Here is a 21,763-nt window from a genome sequence, read left to right on the forward strand (position 1 = left end):
TAGCAAACACCCCGTCAATTATTAACAACCCATTGCTCTCATTCCTCCGACGTAACCATAGCACCCAGAATACTGAAACTCGGCCAGCAGCCTGGGACCTGCTGCTGCCTTGTGGGAAAGTTGACCAAGATGCACACACACCACTGGTACTGGGAGCAAGTGGACCTGTCTTGACTTCACAAACACATCACAAAGGAAATATTTCAGGACGCAACGTAATTCTGGAGTGGCAGATGCATAACTTATCTGTTGGAATCCATGGATGATGGTTTTCTTCTTCTTTTTTCCCCAACTTTTAATTAGTGCAGTTTTTAAGCTCATTTTGCTGTTGCGTCTTTCTGCGGCTCGTCTTCGGGAGACTTGTACAAGTCACCAAATCGTTCACTGACCTGCACAGAAAGTAGAGACTTTGGTGACCGTTTTGGACTGCTGGTGTTTTTTAAAGGAGAAGAAGAAGAAATCAACGCTATCATCATCATGAATCTGACGCAGCGAATGAAACTGCTGAAACACTTTGGCTCTCTGCCCCCAGAGCCCCCGCCGCCACTGTTGGTGGTCCCTGTAAGTGAGCTGGAAGTAATGCAGCACTTAAGCTCTGTGGTAACAGCGCGTTCATTTATCGCTATGGCATTAGATCATTTGGAAGTTGAGTAACTAAGCAGCGATATGAACTTGTTTTAGGACTCTTGTGACCCAATAATTAAGTGTCAAGTTCACGATTCTGAAGTATTACATTATTGCTACTTTTATTTTTTTATATGTCTCTCATAATCCAAACTGTTGCTGTTTTAAAGTTTAGTTAATGTTTATAGAGAGTAGTGTATGTTTAAGGGTTTGTTGGTAAAAGCTTAAAAATTCAAATATATATATATTTTTTTTCCTTTATAAGGAAAATCTTAAGCAATACTTAGATGATAATTTTGCTAAGCAACAGCAGATAATGCTGTAACACTGAACTGCCATGTTTTAAAGTAAGATTATACAATGGTCAGTGATGGTCAGCAAAGCCAACTGGCTGCATTATTTCCGTACATACGCACACGTAGTTCAGCGAGTTAATTCGCTGTAATATCTCTCCGTTACAGACATCACCACCATCGCAACACGTTCATTAACTGATTCAGATCCGCTGGCTTTTGACAGGTGAATGAGGAGAATCTTGCTGTAGCTGAACGGTTATTTAGCATTAAAAAGTACATTGAGGCAAACATAAAGTTTTTTTGTGGGGAAAAAAAGAAACAAAAAAATACTGTAATAAAGTTTTTACCATGTGACCATTGTGTAAGCAGAGGAACACCACTCCACTGCACGTCGTGCATTATAATTAGGGGTGGGAGAAAAAAACATTTCACATAAAATTCAGGATTTTTTGTTCCACAATTTCTTAAAAAAAATTTTTTTTTCCTTTTTTAAATCAGATTTAAATGTTTAAAAACTTAAAATGTTTTGATGCCAGATCGCGAAGAAGTTACAGCTTTTCTCCAGCAGAGGGTGAAATGTTTCTCTTCATATATCTAGCAACATGGCATTACATCTGTTTTGGAAAACCCTTAAACATAAGACAGAGAATGGTGGAAAACCGTCAGAAATGTGCAGAGATAAATCCTCCACCATCACATATTAAGTCAGAAGTTTGGACACATTTAGAATTTTTTGCTTTGAAGAGCAAAGCAGAACTGGACATGTCGATGCTATTTGTAATGCACATGTTGCGTACTGCGGTAACACAACTAACATTGCTGCCCACCTAGCAAGACACCACCCTGAGGAAGATGCAAAGCTAATAGCCATACGTACGGCAGCAGCAAGCCAACAGACTCTCAAACCAACACTTTTATAAGCAGTTCAAGCTTTTGAAACAACTGTATGAGTTCGAACAGCTGGTTCAGATATATTATTGCTGAATATATCTTAAAAACTGACAGTTTTTTTTTTTAGTTTTTTTTAGTTTTTTTTATTTATTTTGGAAATCTGGCTTGTGATATAGTCTGTAAACTTGGTCATCATGCAACTTTTTCAAATAGTCTGCTGTTTAAAAAGCAAAGTAAAAATCGGCAGTACAGAGGAATCGCAATTTAAATCGAATCGGCAGCCCAAAAAAATGTTAAAGGGACTCTATTATGCTATTTCTAGTTTTCTGAGTTTTCTACAGAGTTATAGTGTTGAATACTCATCAGACATACAAGCGGCGCTGTTTATTGACACCTAAACGCATGTTAGGTTTCCAGCACCTCTGTTTGGTTTCCGTGGCGATGGAAACAATTGGTTTTGGAGATTTTTTTTTCTATTTCGAAATTTTAGTGACATCCCGAGGGAGGAACTCAGTGATTGGTCATTTTCTCTTGGTTCATGAGATGAAACCCACACCCACCTTCCCAACAGTTGACCAATCAGACGCAGCCTGCAGACACGACAGAGGGCGGAGCTTTCTCTGTTCGCTTGTTTCTGGCAGAGACTGATCTGAGAGGATCAATACAAAATGAATCGAGGGGTTTGTGAAAAATGCTTGATTATTTCTTGCCCTTCTGGACTTTCATATTAAAATAAATTAGACTGAAATGTGAGAAAAGTACATCATGTAATTCACGGCTCCTCATTGTTTAATTCTTACATATTACACACAGAAGTAAGTTCTCAAACTGCGATGGATTTATCTTAATGGAAGTTAACAGTTTATTTGTATTTTTTTTGTTCATTTTATACCAAGTTATACATCAAGATAAGAATTTTTTTTTGTTTGTTTTTGTTTTTTCACTGTTGCACCTATCTTTCCAAACTCTACTACCGGCAATATTAAAACTAGTAAATGAATAGCTGGCAGTACTTTAACCACAAGGTAATGTAACTGAAATACCACCATTAGATAAATAAGTAGACTTATTAAATGAAAAATTATGCAAACAACTGGTCTATTTATAGACCTTTTTTTTTCCAGTATTGAAAGTAGCCAGCCTTTATCCGTCACCTGTAACCAGTTGGGACCTGATTCAGTGTGAAAATGTTGGTGCTCGTATCTAGTAGGCACTTCAGGTTGCAGTGTTTACCTTTGCGTTTCTAAGGGTAGTATTCTTGACATCACCAGCTGGCTAATGTTCATTATTTTTTTAAGAATACAGGACTGGATACCTCTGAGACATTTAAGGTTGCCTCATTGTTGTTATCTGTCTGGGAGGTTAAAGGCTGCTGGGCTCCACCTTAAATCCACTCTCCTCAGAGGACACTAGAGGCTGATAGAGTGGGCAAAGACTGGAGGGGGAGGAGCACTCTCCAGGTGAGGTTGCTACTGATAGACAAACCTCAGAGCTGGTCATATTACAAATAATTTCAGCTGGCGGATCTGGTGTCTGCTGGGCTGCAGCCTTTTTCCTAGTAGAACCAATCTGAAGAGAAACTTTTGGGAGCTGGAGAACTGTGGATATGTGATTGTTTTGTTGTTGTCGCTGGTTCCATATGGAGTGTAAAGAGCTGGGTTTTTATTGAGCGCTTGAGGCCTCAGGTGTGATTAGAAATCTCAGTGGGAAATGGAAGTGAGATTTAAAGACCAAATGGTAAGTGAAAAGGTAAAAATACAAAGAATTCATTGTGCTGCACTATGTGGCATTTTCCAAAATATTCTAGATGTTTGTGTTAAGAAGGAACAAAGAAAGGAATGCATGAGCTGTCAGCTAAACCTTCTCCAGAGCTGGCAAAGCCAGAAGGTGGAGAAGGGACTGGAGGGGCTTTTATCAGCAGACAGTAAATCACTGTCTTCATCTGTGCTGACATTCCTAATCTCCTGCTAGTCTACATGATGCACAGCTTCAGATTTATCAGTGCAAATGTGTAATTGCTCAGTTTAGCACAACTTAACACATCATTTGTTAAAATGAGATAAACAAGCTTGGCTTGCTTCTATATTAACTTCCCCTTTTTCCTGGCTGAGAAGACAGCCGCTGTTAGCACGCCGTCTGCTCTGCCATTAGTCGTAGATGATTCTGAAACACAGATTGATTCAACGCTTGTTGATTCATGGTTTAATTCTTTTATCTTTGTGCCTTCAATCCAAAGTTAAAGTTCAACCCTTTCTGCACCTCTCGGCTTTTTGTTATTGGCAAAATCTCTGAAAATGCACATCTTCATCGAAGATGGAGGAGTTGCAACAGATGCTAATCAAGTAGCTTCACAGTCTTGTTTGGTCTTTGTGCTTTTTCTTTTATTGTTACCTGAGTCACTCCTGATTTATTACACAGGCCTCCGTTTACCTTGCCTCCATTTGGATGGACTGATGAAGGCATTTAAGGACTGAACTTTGCTTTTCGAGGGACAGATTTGAGTTAACTATCAACCGTTATTTTCCTGTGATTGGTGACTGCAGTGAAACTACATGATCAGATGATGACAGGTGTTGGTGTCAGGTCACATTCAAATGGTAGCTTGGTATGAAATCAGAAGGTTGATATCTTGGTTTTATTTGAGCAACATATTTTTCCCCATAAGTTTATGATTAACTTGGTCAAACAGTTGGCCAACTGTTCAAAGGTCAAACACTGTGCACTCACATCAGCAAGTTGAAGGTTTTAGTGGCGAGCCTTTAATTTCTGTTCCTCAATATTCACTTCATCTGTTCTTCTTTATAGTTTCTACTTCAGTTTTTGTACACAAGTCCTAAATAAATGGGAAAAATAATTTTAATGGTTTGATAGACAGACTGAACGTTGTTTCTATGACGATGTGGGTGCATTGCTGTCATCTCTGCTCAAGCTGTCATGGCACCCATTGTGCTTCCTACATTTCCAAGTGTTTAAAGGCTCTCCAGGCTACTTTGACATTTATTTATAATAATAAACTTTTGTGTATTTGACAAGAGTAGTTGGTTCCTTCTATCTATCCCTCCATCCTTTCTTTCTTTCTTTCTTGTTTTTTTTCCTTCCTTTTTGTCTTTCTTTCTTTCTATCTTATATTTTTTCCTTCCTTTTTTGTCTTTCTGTCTGTCTTTCTTGTTTTTTCCTTCCTTTTTTGTCTTTCTTTCTGTCTTTCTTTCTTGTTTTTTCCTTCCTTTTTTGTCTTTCTTTCTGTCTTTCTTTCTTGTTTTTTCCTTCCTTTTTTGTCTTTCTTTCTGTCTTTCTTTCTTGTTTTTTCCTTCCTTTTTTGTCTTTCTTTCTTGTTTTTTTCCTTCCTTTTTTGTCTTGTTTTTTTCCTTCCTTTTTTGTCTTTCTTTCTTTCTGTCTTGTTTTTTCTGTCTGTCTGTCTGTCTGTCTTGCTTTCTTTCTTTCTTGCTTTCTTTCTTTCTTGCTTCCTTACTTGCTTCCTTCCTTCCTTCCTTCCTTCCAACTTGCTTCCAATAATAAAAAGGTTTACCTGGCTGAGCCACTGGTCCACTGCAGTGCTCTTCTCTAGCATTAGTAAAGCGATAATAAATTTTGTCCAACTTGTATTTTTACTATGATTTCTTTTCATCTTTTTTTTTCTTTAAATGATTTTTTATTTGGAAAATGTAAATCATGATGGGCATGTTGTATTTTTGTCCAACAAGTAGAAGTCAATGTGTGGTGTGTTCAGTTGTTGATTTATGCGGCTTCGTAACAAAAAGAACTGGGCCGTAATCGTTGGGTTGAATAAAGGAGTAACATTGATGTAACAATGGTAGGGCTCCTTTAACTGTCCAGCTGTGACACGATTTCTCATGATTTTGTTGTAATACTGATGCAACCATGACAACCTGCATAGATGGCAGTAAGGGTCCTGATGTGAAATAAAGTTACAAGTGGCCGAAAGTTTCTTTACTGATGCTAGATATGCGGTTCCACACAAACGAGTGTGTACATAAAAAAATTACGCTGTTGGTTTGAAACCTTTTCATCCTGCAGAACGAGTATAGGGCAAAGAACGTGACTGGTGACAGTTGCACTAGAATTTCACCCCCCCCCTTACACACACACACACACACACACACACACACACTTTTCCAGGGCTGACTAATGCCACAGTGCCTGTTTACATAATCATAGTTGCATAGAGCTGAAGCAATGTGTTGGTTTCAGATAGGAAAGAATATTTTTTCTTTTATTTCTTTTTTTATTCATCAATAACTCTCCAAAAATGCTGCTAGCACCACTGCAGATGTCAGGATCTAAAGCTTCTCTTTGTTTAATAACGGTAAACAGAATAATTATTTAGTTTTGGTTCGTTGGTTAAGCTAAATAAAAACTCTATGAGGAACTTTGTCAACTCAATAATAGTTCATTTTTCCTGTGATCATATGTTGTGAACACCTCACAGATATAAGCGGATGTATACACATACCAGTTAGCCCCTCCTTCATACCGGTCTGGCAGGATTGAGACAGGTGTGAGCATGCTCAGATCAGGTTGAGTTGAACAAACTTGTCTTGTTGTTCAGTTCAGGATTAACTACTGTCCTCCGTGTAAGGACTTTAGTTAAATGGCAGGATCAATAAATTCTGTTTTAATATGAAGTTAAATGAGATATTCATGTGATTCTTGTGTGTATTTCTGTCTTTCCAGAAACCAGGCATGGATGAGTTAATAATATGGGAGCAACAAACAGTAACACTAAACAAAGTAAGTCTTCTTTGCCAAAGTTAAATCATGAAAGGATGATTTCAGATTTTAAAAGTAGAAAAGGAAAACAAAACAAAAGCTTTTAAACGTGCCAGTTACCCATTATAAGCGGCACATTACAAAGACTGGTTTTTAGTATGCCGTCATTTAGAGTTGTTGTGTCTGTGACCGGTGGAAGTAGCGCCTGGCTTCAGCGGATATGGGGCAGTGTGAGGATTGTTTTTCAGAGTATTGTGAGGGACTTGCAGGGGCTGAAGTGAACTCTGTTTCACAGCAGACTCCGGCAGGAATTCAGAGCGACACACCCTGCCGTTCTCCACAGCACCAGCTGGCTCTTCACCATCCTGCCACTGGAATGTGCTCTGTCTCTCACTATCTCTTCACTGCATCTCCCACTCATGCTCACAATCTGCCCACTCACTATCCTGCATTCTTTCTCTGCTCTTTAAGTGTCATTTTCTGAGTCTCACACTTTTTTTTTCCTCTTCTTTTTACTCTCAAAATGGTAGGATCCCAAAATGGGTTTTGGGTTTGCCATATCAGGAGGCAGAGATAAGCCTAACCCAGATGGGAATACAGCTGTGATGGTGTCGGATGTGCTGCCAAATGGACCAGCCATGGGGCGGTTGTTGTAAGTTCACCTTCTAACTTCATGGTAAAATAACCACGATGCATTTGTACATTTACACGGAACAAGGCTCATGTGGATTTCTTGTCTTTTGAAGCAATAATGACCAAATTGTGATGGTCAATGGAGAACGTATGGACAATGTTCACTCTACTTTCACCATTCAGACCCTCAAGTCTTGTGGCAAAATGGCAAACATTGTGAGTATGGAGAGGGCAACGGCTTTAAAGATCAATTACTTCTTCTCTGTTTCTCTAAACTTTTAATCTCGTCTTACTTCAGACAGTGAAACGCCCCCGAAAAATCCAGATCCCGGTATCCACCGGACCATCGCGGGCAGTGTCCCAATCCAACCTGCTGGATCAGGACCGTCCCAGGCAACCACGCCGCTTCTCTGATGGCAGCGACCACCGAGACTCGCACCACAACCGCTCGCGTGGTCGCAGCTCCTCTCCTGACCGCAATGGCTATGGAAACACGCTGCCGCTGATGTCTTCGGGATACAAGAAGCTGCCGCAAAGCAGAGCTGCAGAAGGACCCATCAAAACCACTTTAACTAAAAAGAAAATCACAGATGGTAATGCTAATGCTCACAGCTGAAACACTCAAACAGAATTTCTGTTGAGCTGGTTTCTCTCAGGATTCAGGATCTCTCTCTTTGTGTGCAGAGTATGGACTGAAACTGGGAAGTCAGATTTTTATAAAGCACATGACAGAAAGCGGCCTGGCTGCAAGAGAAGGCACTTTGCAGGAAGGAGATCTGATTCTCAAGGTGAATATTTGTGGACACACTCGACATTAAGCTACAAATGTTTTCAGAAGCTTTCGGCGTTAATCAGTGATTTACAACGAAGGGAATCCTCAGTTTGTGTTGATCTGTTTGTTTCCTCTGAGTAGATCAACGGCATGACGACAGAGAATCTCTCCCTGCTGGAGACCAAGCACTTGGTGGAGAAGAGCAGGGGCAAACTGACCATGACTGTCCTCAGGGACGACCGCAAGTTTCTGGTCAGCATCCCGGAGGTAGTGGACAGCGCCCCCAACAGCGAGGACGAGCACCGCAGAGGCAGCAGCTCGGAGCTGGAGGGTGAGGGGTGCAGGCAGAGGAAGGAAAGGCAGGCAGGGAACGATGAAGGAGAGAGAATAAAGAAGTGTAGAAATCCCTGCTGAGAATTAATTCATAAACCTTCTTGTTTGTCATATTGAAATCATTTTCTGTGTCCTGTCAGACATCTCCGATATTGAGGAAGACTTTGCCCCTCGCAGAAAATCACGCCAACCTACCAGAGAGAAGCGGACGCGCAGGTACAGATCTGCTTCATCCTCACTATGTCGAGATGAAGAAGTAGAAATAAAATACACAAACTTTTGTTTTCGTCTTGGCTTCTACTTTGTAAACACAATTTTTCAAAGAGGGGGGAAAAAAAAATGTGTCTGTTCTTCAAAACCAGAACAAGAGCTGAACCGCCACCAGCAGCCAAGTCTCGAGACTCATCGCCTGTGCGCTCCACACTGAGCCGGCCTCCGGCGAGAACACACCACGTTCGTAGAGGTTCGTTCACTGATCACCTGATGATCGTGTTACCTGCAGAATCATTCACAAACTCACTTTCTGAGCAGAATATTAAGATGAAAAAGATGTTAGAGAGGCTTTATGTAGCTGCAGAAAGGCACCTCAGAAAACATGGATGTTACTTCTTCCTCAGCTCCATCTGAGTCCGAGTCGGACCACAGCGCTTCTCCTCCTCCCGTCAGAAGAGAAAGTCCAGAAATGAGGGACCAGCCCAGCAAACACAAGTCAGTTCAGTGATTTTTGTTTCCTTTCAGAGTTTTTTTTTGAGTGATTTGTAATAAAAAAGCATATTTAGATAATTAGATTTTTTTCAGGTCTGAATAATGGTTTCACAAATTCATGTGAATATTTTCAGGTTCAGGTCCATGAACTGAGTTCCTACATCTGCTTTCATTTACATTGTAGTTAACAGATTAAAATTACACACACTAAGCTTGAATCCTTGTCATGCTGAAGCAGCTTTTGGTATTTCAGTGCACATAAAGGTGAATCCTTTGGACCTGGTGTCTTAAATGTGTGCAGCACTTGTGTGCAGGTTTATATTTATGAAAGCGGATCATTTCCTCGTGGATTAGCTCAAGCTGAAAAACAAATGACTGATTTTGCATTAGTAATTATTTTTTTCTTTCAGAACCTTGTCAGGTGTGTCTACCCTCCCCAACCCACGATCCTCTCCGCTACACCCCACCTGGACAGCGTCTCACCCCACCTCCTCTTCCTCACGGCCCCGCAGGCCTGTTTCGGAGTCTGACTCTGACCGCAGCGCCTCCCCACCTCCACGCAGAAACAGCCCCCGCCCTGACAGCAGATACAAGTACGGACATTTCTTTATTCTACTGCCAGAGCAGAAATAAGCCACTCGCATGTAGCAACAGTCAGAAACTGAATCAAATGTTCATGTCGACCGTTTGTCATGCTAACCGTCCTTCTCTTGTCTCTGCAGAGTTCTTCCTGATCTTCCCCACACTGGTCTGAGATCTTCCCCCATCACCGTTCGCCAAGAGCCGCCGAGGAGGGTCAACTCTCCTTTTAGAGCCCCACCTCCAGGTTGGCAAACACAAATGTGCACAAATGCTCTGTCCAACTTCTTTAACGTGGTGCGAGTCCTGGGTTTTATCTGAGTCGCTCATGAACATGTGCAAACAGACAAGGTTACTCAGAACAGTTTGCTTCATGAATGGCATCACAAGCTGCTCAGAGGTTTTTGTTTGCTTTTTTTTCTTTCTTTTTTTTTATTAATGTTGGGAAAATATGAACTAAATTCCTTATATCTTAATTAGCATGAAGACAAACCTTCTTTGGTTTGCTCACTGTTATAATTTATTTTCCTCCCAGATTCTGATTCTGAGTCGGATGAAGATGCGGGGCCTCCTCAGAGGCAGAGCACCACGTACAGCCAGGACTCCCTCAGCAGATACAGGTACAGATGAAGGTCCTCCAAACACCACCCCCCTCCTTGATACTCAACAAGATCTCCTGGAGGAGAAACCGAGCAGACTCTACAGCTCTTCTGTTGTTAACCTTAATCATATACTTTGTTTTGTTTGTTGTTTCAGTTTTTTTCACCTTAAATGCCACTTCCTGTTCCTGATATATTTTTATTAATTTGCTTATTTTTGACAAATTTGATAGCATTTTATTATCTTTCATTTGTGTTTTTTTTTTTTTTCTTTCGACTGTGTATCAACTGTTATTTTGTTAACCAATGAAATAAAAGTGACTTTTACTGAACATGTTCTCCTGTATGTGGCTAAAATAAAATGCTGATTAAACAGGACATTTCCCACTGAAGCAACAGTCATACAGAAACAGTTTTGAGAATATCTGCGTGTTTTTAAAAATCCATAGCGAACCTCGCCATGCAGTTAATGACTAGACTAATTAAAGTGGATCAATTTGATTGTTCACAAACCAGTTAACCGTCTCAGAGAGCTTCCCTCAGAGATTATAAGGTGAATATGCAACATTTCAGTCTCAGCCTTACAAATCAACATATTAGCCACTGGTCCCGCTTTGTCAAACGTAACTGAGATTTGTTGTCTTCCTCTTCCCTCACTCCCGCCTCCCTCTTTTCTTTTCCAGAGTCTTGCCAGATGTTTCCCTGCAGGCGGAGTTGCCACAAAGGGGGTCAGCTGTCAGCCCGCCACAGAAAGGTGTGTGTGTTCACAGACCAGATGCCCCTGCTTATGACTGAGTCATTACTCCTGATTAAAGTTTCTGACTCATTATTTTTACATTATTTTTGTGTTTTCTTTATAGCGTGTTGCAAAGTCTTTCACTCTTTTAGTCATGTAGCTGTTGATGGTGACTGTGTTGTTTTGTGTACTTTCCCAGCTCCCTCAGACTCTGAATCAGAGGCCAGTTACACGTCAGTCCCACACAGGAACTCCACAGACAGCGGGGACGCCAACCACAGGTGAGAGACGTCTTAGTTCAACGCTCACTGATTGTACGTCATCAGAGATGTCGACGTGTGTGTGTGTGTGTGTGTGAGTATGATCAGGTGTGTTTTTGGACGATGTATTTGTGTGTGTGCAGGCTTGTGTTTCTCACATGCAAGATTTGATGTTATTTTGTGTTGCTTTTTGTGTTTTATGAATAAAATTAGCATCCCACACAAGTTTAGCTTTGTCAGTAAGGTGAAGAAATTCAGTGATGTAAGAAACACACTTCTTCTTGTATCAGCATCACCTTTTAAACCAAACCTTAAAGTTCCCAAAGATCAGCCAGAATCGCTGACAGTGTACTTGCAGGTAGTTTTATATAAACTCCAGCAACAATATGAGCGCTTTACATCAAAAGCCTGCTGTCTCTTTGTCAGCTTGTTTATAGTCAACTGAAAATTTGCTGCCTAATCAACCAGAGGCCTGGACAAAGCTGGATTTTTTTTTTCTCGGGGGGGGGTGTAACTTTAGGGTCAACCAACCCTGTCCTGTTTCCTGCAACGCGGGTTCACTTAGTACTGGAGTAAATCACCGTGGTAACATATACTGAATGGCTAACATGATCCATAGCAGGTTATGTTCTGGATAAAAGATCACCAAGTATAAAGGCATCACCTCCTGGACAATCAATTGCCTTGGAAAATGGCTTATTGATCTTTAGAGCATCCCATTAATGTAGATGCTTGAAGCGTGAGAAGAGAGCTTAAGCGAGAGATTTATTAGGAAATTATTCAATCCTTTTGATTTGAAAAAAAAAAAAAAATTGAGCCTGGTCACTTTAAAGCATTTTTTCTAACTTGTTCTTCATTCATTACCAAATCTGATTAAGATTCATGAGGGTTTTAACGGCAAAAATGAGGTTAATAATAATGGTCACACATGGCATAACTACAGAACCATGAATCTGTACAACACACATCCACTCGTGCCATCACTGTGAGGAATTAATATAACAGCACAAAACGAGGCCACACAGGGGCAATGGGTCTCAAAAGAGCCCAATAGAAAAAGTAAAGTAAAGAAAGGACCCAAAGGAGGCCCAGCCTGATGCGCCTGCGCTGTCAGAAAGTAAGTGTTTAGAGTGCCGTCTGTTTATATTGTCAGATGGAGAGATATTCTAATAACCTGTGAATTTATGCAGACTTGTGTCATCCCAGATAAATTTATGTCAGACATCATCTGCCAGCAATACTTCTGGCTGTTGCTGCGGTAACAGTGTTGCTTTTAACTTGGATGATGTGTTTGGATTCTCCACGGTAAAATAGCTGCCCTGCAGGGTTTTTCCCATGTTTGTGATTGGTCAGATGCTTCAAACACCGCCCATTTCATGTGAGCATGCACTGATGGAGGTGGGAAAACCCTGGGCTGGTTTACTGAGATGATAACCAGCTTTGTAGTACTGCATATCAGAATTGGGAATGTTTGAGAAAGAAATGTTTGGGTATGTTAATCACGGTTCGTAGTTCAGGCCTGCGATCTATCTGTGTACAGAAGCAAGCCTAGACCCTTCTGGAAAAGTTGTTCCTTCTCCAGATAAACTATTTCAACACAGATAGGTTGTCAGACTTGTACTGGTGATTTTGCATAACTGGTAACTAACAAACCCAGACATTCACCATTTTCTCCAAAAAGAAAAAAAAAATGGTTGATGTTTTATACCTCATTAAATTCTGTAAATTTTTAGTTTAGTTTTTATTGTTTGTTTATGCTGTACTGAGGGCTGGGTGAAAGGCAGGCAGATAATATAACACTTCTGCTGCAGCTTCTTTCATTAGACTTTAACTTGAAAATATTTTTAGATTTTAAAATATGTTTTGATTTATTGAATGAAATGAAATAAAAATAAAATAATTATAAAAATCATATGAAGCACAGTGGAAACCTTGATTATGCAACAAGATGTAACAAGCAAGAACGAGTATAACATTTTATATAACTAATTCTATATATAGAAGTTTAAAACAGAGAATGATTAAAGTAATTGATCTAGAACATGAAGAACATGAGGAAAAAGAGGGAAGAACAGAAACGCAACTGTTTGTTAAAGCGCTGTACAAACTGTTGCGCATGACAGAACTTCCTGCTAAGATTGCGTCGTCACTCCTCGCCACCAAAAACAAGATTACACATTTCATATGATCTGCTTTATGAAAGTAATTCCCTGAAGATGAAGGTTCAAAACTAAATAAATCATTCAGTCAACTATTTCATTTGGTTTTCTCAGAATAATCCAGAAGAAATCCCCTTCAGTCGCTGTGAAGCAGGAACCTCCACGTCAAGCACCGTCACCCATCAGACCGCCTCCCGATGGTCGGTTTACTCCTCTGTCTCACACTCATCATCCTCATCCTCCCCATCTGAACTATACGCATTGCATACTGAATACTCTGTTGTGTTCCTTCAGATTCCTCAGATTCTGATGAGCTTTCACACTTCAGGAGGTCTGGCAGCTCGGAGCGAGGGCAGAGCCACCGCAGGTACAGCTGGGATTATCTAACCTGTAAAAAGCACAACATGGGGAAGCATGTTGGGAGCGTGATAACATGAAAACCCTGTCGTGGAGGGATATTTTACTAAGTAGTTTCTCCTCGTGCAGACAGTGTGTCAGATCAGCAGTTTTCCCTGGACATTATTGTGGCTAAAACGGCTGCTAAAAATCATACATTTAGTCATTTTTTTATTACAATTTCCTTTTGTCAGAGTGGGAGCAGAGCATTTCTGCGTAAACAGCAGCGTTACAGACAGCAGCTAAGCTCCATAGCTGAATAAATATTATTTTAGGACAGTGATCAAGCAAGACATCAGACATGAAAGGATTAAAAACAGTTAACAAGCGCAGACTCCTCCAGTGTCTAAAGTTAAACCTAAGCATTGGTGCGGGTTCTCTCAGGGTACTGCTGCTTCCTCCCACCGTCCAGCAACATGCATGTTTGGTTTATTGTATACTATACTGTCGAATATATAACATAAGATAACACGTAGGCCTTTGAATAAATACATTATCAAATCCAAAAGTGATGAAATTCAATGTCATCCAGGTAGATCCAAGTTTTGTTTTTTTTTTGTTTTTTCCAGACACAGGAGCTTTATTAGTTTATGGCTATAATATTTACAGAAGAGACAGATTTGGCTGTAAAATTATGATTTATGCCTGAGAAAGTTTTTGTTATAATCTAAATATTTAGTGAAAATAGACTGGAGGTTATTAGAGTCCTCTGTCGTTTATCCTGACTGTACTTCATAGACCCTTTACATCAAATGTTTGTTTTTTTTATGATAAAGTTAGGGAATTTTTTGCAGGAATGTCATCTAAAGAGTTTATTTTTATGGATGATGTGTAATTTAGCAAAAGGCCTGAAAGAATTCTGAAATCATTCAATGCGCTAACCAGACTCGCAAACCACTCTTTGATTTTAGTAGCTAGAAAGCTGAATTGCAAACTATTTCAACCATTGCTGTCCTGCAGAATCCAGTCAAATCCTAAAATGTGCATAAAATTTATACATGCAACTCAACAGGTTGGTTGGGAAGGAATGACATTTTCTTGCAAAATACAAGAAATTGTTGAACAATTCACTTGCACGATTAAAAACAGTCCTAAAAAGCCTGATCTTCTATGGATAAATGGTATTTTGAAAGTGATGAGAGCCTGATCAAGCTCTAAAAAAGGCCACTTAAAAACTGCTGAAAAGCAAATTCCAATTCAGCTTTAAGTGAATATAAAGGAAATGTAAAAATGATCTGGAAGAACTCGGCAGACTGACAGGGCCATGTCACAGTAACAGAAAAATATTGGAAATTAAATTGAATGACAGGGTTTTAAGTCAATCAAATGACATTTCAGAGGTCTTTAATCACTGTTGTGTGGACTCTCACAGGCCTTTAGCCTGCATCCAGTTCAGTCTGATCCTGCAGTTTCTCTTTAAACCACATCACTGAAGCTCATAAAGTCGTTTAAGATCCTGTGTTTGAACTGGATTCTGCTTACAGACCTGAACTCAGAGCTTAGTGGAACTCAATCCCTGCTGAAATCAATCAATTCATCACTTAAACAGCCTTTACAAAGTGTTTACAAAAGTAGAAGGATGAGACTTATACATACGTGTTCACTTGCATTGATGAGCTGTTACTGTTCTGTATTATACTGATATATTCAGGGTGGTTATATGTTAATTATTTTCTTTAATGTTTTATCATAGTGTGTTTGTTTTTTTTAAGTTCTAGGTGTGGGGAATATAGATGGAAAATAGCCTGTTTGCTCATTCTAGCATTTATAACTCCTGTATGTCATGTGTTACATGAATTGGCACTGTCCCTTAATGAAATAAACCTAAACCTTTAGAGGTCCCTTCAGCATGGTTACACAACCTGTTATCTGGCTGCTGTTTATTGGTCATTTTTAGTTTACAAATGATGTGATTATGATGTAGTTTTGAATGCATGTACCTGACCTAAATCTTTATTTAATGTGCCAAACTGACCACTGCTAATATTAATCAATGGAATATGTTTTATCTATAAGCAAAAATTAGATATGCATGATTTTTAAGCAGTTAAAAAAAATTGTAAAAAAGAAGGCCCTCCGATAGCGGTGAAAACCCAGAATGAGGCGTAGTTGTTTATTCTTTCATCGCGTGGTTTGTGACAGTCAGAGTGAATACACACCGTTTTATCTGTTGTCTTTTGCACACTGTGAAGGATTGCACTTTTTAATTTCATTGTGCAACGTACAATGACGATAAAGTTCTATTCTATTCTATTTAGGGGACGGGAACTTTGAAGTGAATTAAACTTATTTATTTGAGCTGTTCTTTATAAAAGCAACTATTATTAGTATTAGAAACATCCTCTAACCAGAAAAAATGGAAAGTAAGGAAAAGTCCAGCCCAAACCCTTAGCTGAAATTGGTTGAGCTTACATGGAGAAGACTGATGAAGACTGTTGTCCTCTCCACCTGGCAGGATTCCTGCTGCTGCGAATGGAGGCGGCACGCTCCTGTCTGGAATTTCAGTGAATGACAACCCACCGCTCTACTGTAAGGCTCCAAATAAGTAAACGGATTCATTATTACAGTTTTTCTTACTGATTTATTGCTTCAGTTGTAATAAAACTAAAACTTTCTCCTGCCTGTTACATTTCATACTGATGCTAGATGCTTACTCCCGCGGCGTTGAGCATCGCTTGCACGTCATGTTATTTATTTCTCGTTTTTCACATCTTCCAAACTAAATTTAGTTTCTCATGAGCTGCGTCAGTTTAAAGTCTCACCATGTCCATTATGTTTGCAGCAAAGCCTACAGAAGAGCCCCTTTATTCTCTACCTCCAGATTCTTATCCATCATCTAATTCAGGGTGACTATCATCTTTTCCGTACAGATTCCTTTGATTCTAAACACACTGAAAACCCATGATGGCAGTCTGATTTCTCGGCTCTCTTCCTGCTTGTTTTTCTCAGGTACAGCTCAGATTTGCAAACGGTGACTTTTGTAAAGGAGCGCAGCATGGGCCTGAGACTCATGGGAGGCAACGATGTCGGTATTTTTGTAGGCGGAGTTCAGCCAAACAGCCCGGCGTACGAACAGGGGATTAAAGAAGGAGACCAGATCATGAAGGTGACGTCATGCAGGGTTTAGAATTCACAGCAGGTGGTTGTCGCAAGGCACAAAACTAAAACTGGCTATTCACCAACTTTGTTCAGGTAAATAAAGTTGATTTTGGCCATTTCACACGAGAAGAAGCTGCCAACTTCCTTCTCAACATCCCTACAGGCGAAAGAGTGGAAATCTGCACACAGACTAAAATGGACAGTAAGTATGGAGCTAAAGTCTTCACAGCACACCAGCAGCTCCCTCTGAGTCCTAATTTGCCTCTTTTCAGTTTACAAGAAGATCATAAAGTCCAACCTGGGAGACAATTTCTACATCCGAACCCACTTTGACCACGAGTCAAACGCCCCCAACAGTCTGAGCTTCACCAGAGGAGAGGTGTTCAGGGTCACAGACACCATGTACCATGGGAAGATAGGCAAATGGCTGGCTGTGCGAATGGGGAATGACCTGCATGAGATGGACAAAGGCACCATCCCCAACCAGGATGCGTAAGAAAGCCAGAAATGGGAAGGAGATGTGGATTTCTCTTTCAACCAAGGACCCTTTTTTTCATTTTTCTCTCCTTCGTTACCTTCTGCAGGGCAGAGAAGCTGGCCAGCATCGAACGGACTCACCGGGCCGCTGGAGAGAGGCCGATCTCCGGGCCGAGAGCAGAGTTCTGGAAACTACGAGGACTCAGAGGGAATAAAAAGAATGAGAAGAACACCAGACGGACGCGTGAGGATCTGCTGCAGCTCACCATTCAGGGCAAATTCCCAGCCTATGAAAGAGTCCTGCTCAGGGAAGGTTGGCACGTTGTTCTCCTGCTTTTACTCCAACACCAAACCGATTATCACTCTGTCATATTAGAGGTCCCACAACTAGTCCAACAAGTTGTAATCTGGTTGTTTGTGTTTTTTGTTTCAGCTAATTTCAGAAGGCCCATTGTTATTCTGGGTCCTCTGAATGATATTGCCATGGAAAAGCTGGTCAGAGAGATGCCCGATGAATACGAGAGTGCAGGTTGATTTCTCCTTCATGATGTTTTCTCACACAAATCCTTTTTCTTTTGTGAATAATAAAGCACGACATTGTTCCTCTTCACTGAACTCTGCTTTTCTTAAATGTTAAATCATCACAGAGATGGTTCCTCGCAGTGGAGAGAGCAGCTCTACGGTCATTAAACTGGAAACTGTGAGGAAAATAGCAGAGAAGGTGAGCGGTAACTGTTAAAACTCCACTTGGCAAATACATTAGAATTCATTTTTTTTACTTTTAGCAGCGTAAACATCCTGGTTTCTCTGCTTCTGTGTCCTCATCAGTGGTCTTTGTTTTTTCTCATCCCAGGACAAGCACCCTCTGCTGGACATCACTCCCACTGCAGTGGAAAGGCTCAACTACATCCAGTACCATCCCATGGTGCTGTTCCTCGACCCTCACTGCCGCAAAGACGTCAAGCTAATGAGGCAGAGGTACAGTCCCAACTCCAGCAAGAGCTCCAGACGCCTTTACTCACAGGCCCTTAAGATGAGGAAGCACTGCAGCCACCTTTTCTCAGGTAAAACTCGCATGCAAGCAAAGTTAGGAGCAGTATTTTATTTACTTCTTCACACATGAATCCTTACTAACTTACTGAGGTTATTTGTTTTCATTGCAAAATGGTATATCTTTAAATTTCTCCCTTCAGCTCGTGTGGACCTGCAGCCCAATTCCAACAGCTGGTACGACAATCTGAAGAATACAATTCGCCACCAGCAGTCCAAACCTGTCTGGGTGTCTGAAGTCACGGTACAGAACACACACCTGCATATGCTTAAGTTCACTTACATATTCATTTATGGCACCATGGGGAGGGGGATGGCCAGAAAAGTTAAAAACCTTGTTAAGCTGTTAGAAAAATCAAACACTTATTGTCTTCCTACACTGGAAACCTTTGCCTGTTTATGGCATATCTAAAGAAAAATTGCAGCTTTTTGAGATTTACATGAAACAAATGCATAAATTTCTCCATAAACAAGCAGAATCATTACAGGAGCTAAGTTGCAGATATTTAAACACACCAAAAAGAATCTTTTTTTGCCTGAAGATGACTGTAAATGTGCCTTATAGTCGCCTGATTAGTAGGCCGATCAGGCTATCAGTCTGCTGCATCCATGTTTAATTGTGCGAACATAAAGGAAGGAAATGATCAACCTTACATAGTTAAAGCTTTTTCAAGCTGAATGCTGAAGTGGAATTTGTTGTGTGTCCAGCTGGAGAGAGGGGGAGACCAGGATTTAGATACTCTGAACCAGACCCAGGCGGACTACCTCAGCGCTGCCAGTGATCTGGAGGACACTGATGGAGAACCCTTTACAGATGGAGAGGCATACACTGACAACGAGGACCTGGAGGAGGCTTATCCTGGTCAGGATGCAGCCAGAGTCTCTCGAAGCTCCAGGGGGACCGGAGTTGCTTTGGCTCGATCTTCTGAACCGGCCTTTAGCCATTACAGCCCAGAATCAGAACCAGAAGCGGAGCCTAGAACTGACCCATCATACTCGCATGAAGAACTGCCTCCGCTGCTGCACGTGCCCAAACCCAGGTCCTCCCACCAGAAAAGTTACAGCCCACCTCCCAGTACTGAGGAGGAGGAAGATCCAGCTCATCGCAGTTTTACAGACTCGGACTTCAGCCCTCTTGATGCAGTTGAGCCCACCACTCCATCTGATGGGCCGCCAGATTTTGTAGCCCCCGACCCCACGACTCAGTACTCAGCACATGCACCTTCATACGCCGAGGAGCAACCAGAGAGCTCGCCACACGCCAGCCTGTCGGCCATCGAAGACAAGTTACAGCAGGTTTGTAGAGTTGCTTCAAATCTCTTTTTATATGTTTAAAGCCAATTTATCTTAAATTAGACGTGATGTGTGTTTGTGCAAAGAAAGCATCTACAAGTTTCATATAAAATCAGTCATCATTAGTCAGTATTTTTAAAACGCATTTCTGTAGTTTACCTGGTTTTAGTTGAGACTGTTAAGATTGTAGGATAAAATCATCATAACAGTGATAGCAAAGGAATTAAAAATAAAACACAGATTAATGTTGCTGAGGGGAAAAATGTTAAACTGTAATATCCACAAAAAAGGGGCAAAGATAATGAAATAAAAGGAAGTAAGGCTTTGCCAGATTTCTTCTGATTGAATTATTTCTTGTACTGTGTGACATCTTGCAGCGTGTCTCAGTGAGCTGGTGGATTTATTTATTTCCAGTTTCCTTATGTTCTTCTTGTAACAAAAGGAAAAAAAAGCAGCTTAAGCACCTAAACAGCCATTTAATCTGGCTCCAGTTGTTCTGTGCAAAGTTTCAGCTTTAAAAGATCAAATAAACATAACACTTAAGTGAGGAAACTGTCTTGTTTTGTGGATTATTCCTCCATTTTAATAACACCAATGTTGTTTCATAATGAAAGCTTAGTTACCTTGACAACAAGGTATAACTTACAAGGATTGTGCTTCTGTGAAGACACACAAGAGAACATTGCAACAGATTTTGCCACATTTTTCTTTACCCAGATGTTTATTTGTGTTGCTCATCCAACAGAAGCACAGTGCGTACAAGTTATACCTTGTTTTAATGGTTAATAATCACTTTTCCAACAACACCTGTTGAGAGTATTAAAAGGTAGAAATAGTCAACCAAACACAAACGTCCTTATTTTTCATGCCAGCTTTAGTAAAAACTCATTTAAACAAATTAAAAATATCTCAGCAACTTTTATTCAAATTTATACTTTATATTATATTTATATATATATTCAGTATATATATATATATATATATATATATATATATATATATATAAATATATATATATACTGAATATAAATATATATATATACTGAATATAAATATATATATATACTGAATATAAATATACTGAATATAATGATCTGAATGACTAACTTGTTAGTACAGCACAATATTGATCTTCCTTTAAGCTTTGCATGAAGATGATATGATTGTAAAATGATTCTGAAACTTGTCTTTTCTTACTGAAAACAGCAACCAGTTGCAGAGGAACTGGTATAATAACTGCTCTGGAAAAGATGATATGAGTTTAAACATACAGAGCTGCTCCACCACAGCATCTCTGCGACATTTAGTGTTTGATTAGATTTAGATTTTCATTGTAAAGAATGCTGATAAATGTTTGTTTTAAAAGTCCTCTTTCTGTTTTTTCCTGCTGTTACAGACTCGCCAGGCGGAACCGCAAGCAGAGACCGAGGAAAGGAAAGCTCCTCCGTTCCTGGTGTAAGTCTGCTGCTGCTGTTTGTGGGATAAAAATAATAAAGTAAGACTGAGGCCTGCTGCTGATGTTCACCCCTGTTTTCTTTGCCTCTACAGCCTGGCCCATCACCAAGCAGTCCAGTTCAGACGCACCCAGATCCAAGGCAGCGACAGCTCTGAGGAGGAAGGAGAGGAAGAAGAGGATGAGGACATCGAATGGGGTCCTGCTACTGAACTGTAGACAACTTGATGATTAAAGCTGCTGACTACTGATCCGACATGGACGCGACAACCGTTTCACTCCTTCAGCACACTCCTATTCTTCTTTGATTATGTTTTTCCATTTATCTGAAGCAGACCTTGTTGTTCCAAGTGTAGGAAGGTGGAAAATTCAACATTAATTCAGCCACTAATTTAGCATCAGATGAAAATGAAAAAGTGCCTTTTTGTTTTGTTTTTACAACTTTTCATGTTTAAAACTGTAAAGCACAATTCATCTTTGCCATCGCTGTTGTAACATATATGTCTTAGTTATAATAGAAATCATTTTAAACAAGTCTGTTTTGATGGAGACACTCAGTTCATAGAAGACTATGTAGATGCTTTTTTTAAGACTTTTTTTCTACATTAAACTGTTTTCTGATCTTAAAATGAGTTTGTTCAGTGAAGCAGTTAATAAAACCGTATCTGATATGTCAGGGT

At 40.2% G+C, this 21,763-nt stretch overlaps 1 protein-coding gene across 1 annotated transcript; it reads left to right on the top strand.

Moving 5' to 3' along the window:
- Positions 1-477: 477 nt before the first annotated feature.
- tjp3 (tight junction protein 3) lies at positions 478-21,302 on the top strand (the record flags this gene model as incomplete). Its single annotated transcript, XM_079245453.1, has 30 exons — positions 478-561; positions 6,504-6,560; positions 7,070-7,191; positions 7,286-7,388; positions 7,471-7,765; positions 7,857-7,960; positions 8,086-8,275; positions 8,418-8,493; positions 8,640-8,740; positions 8,895-8,985; positions 9,393-9,575; positions 9,705-9,808; positions 10,097-10,181; positions 10,844-10,914; positions 11,096-11,177; positions 13,430-13,515; positions 13,610-13,682; positions 16,167-16,240; positions 16,494-16,557; positions 16,661-16,817; positions 16,904-17,012; positions 17,083-17,302; positions 17,395-17,600; positions 17,721-17,816; positions 17,935-18,008; positions 18,141-18,351; positions 18,481-18,581; positions 19,046-19,633; positions 21,027-21,085; positions 21,179-21,302. The coding sequence occupies 30 exons, from the start codon at positions 478-480 to the stop codon at positions 21,300-21,302; spliced, it is 3,990 nt and encodes a 1,329-aa protein (XP_079101579.1).
- Positions 21,303-21,763: the final 461 nt, after the last annotated feature.

The sequence above is a fragment of the Telmatherina bonti genome (genome assembly GCF_933228915.1).
Source record: "Telmatherina bonti genome assembly, chromosome: 8".
NCBI lineage: Eukaryota > Metazoa > Chordata > Actinopteri > Atheriniformes > Telmatherinidae > Telmatherina > Telmatherina bonti.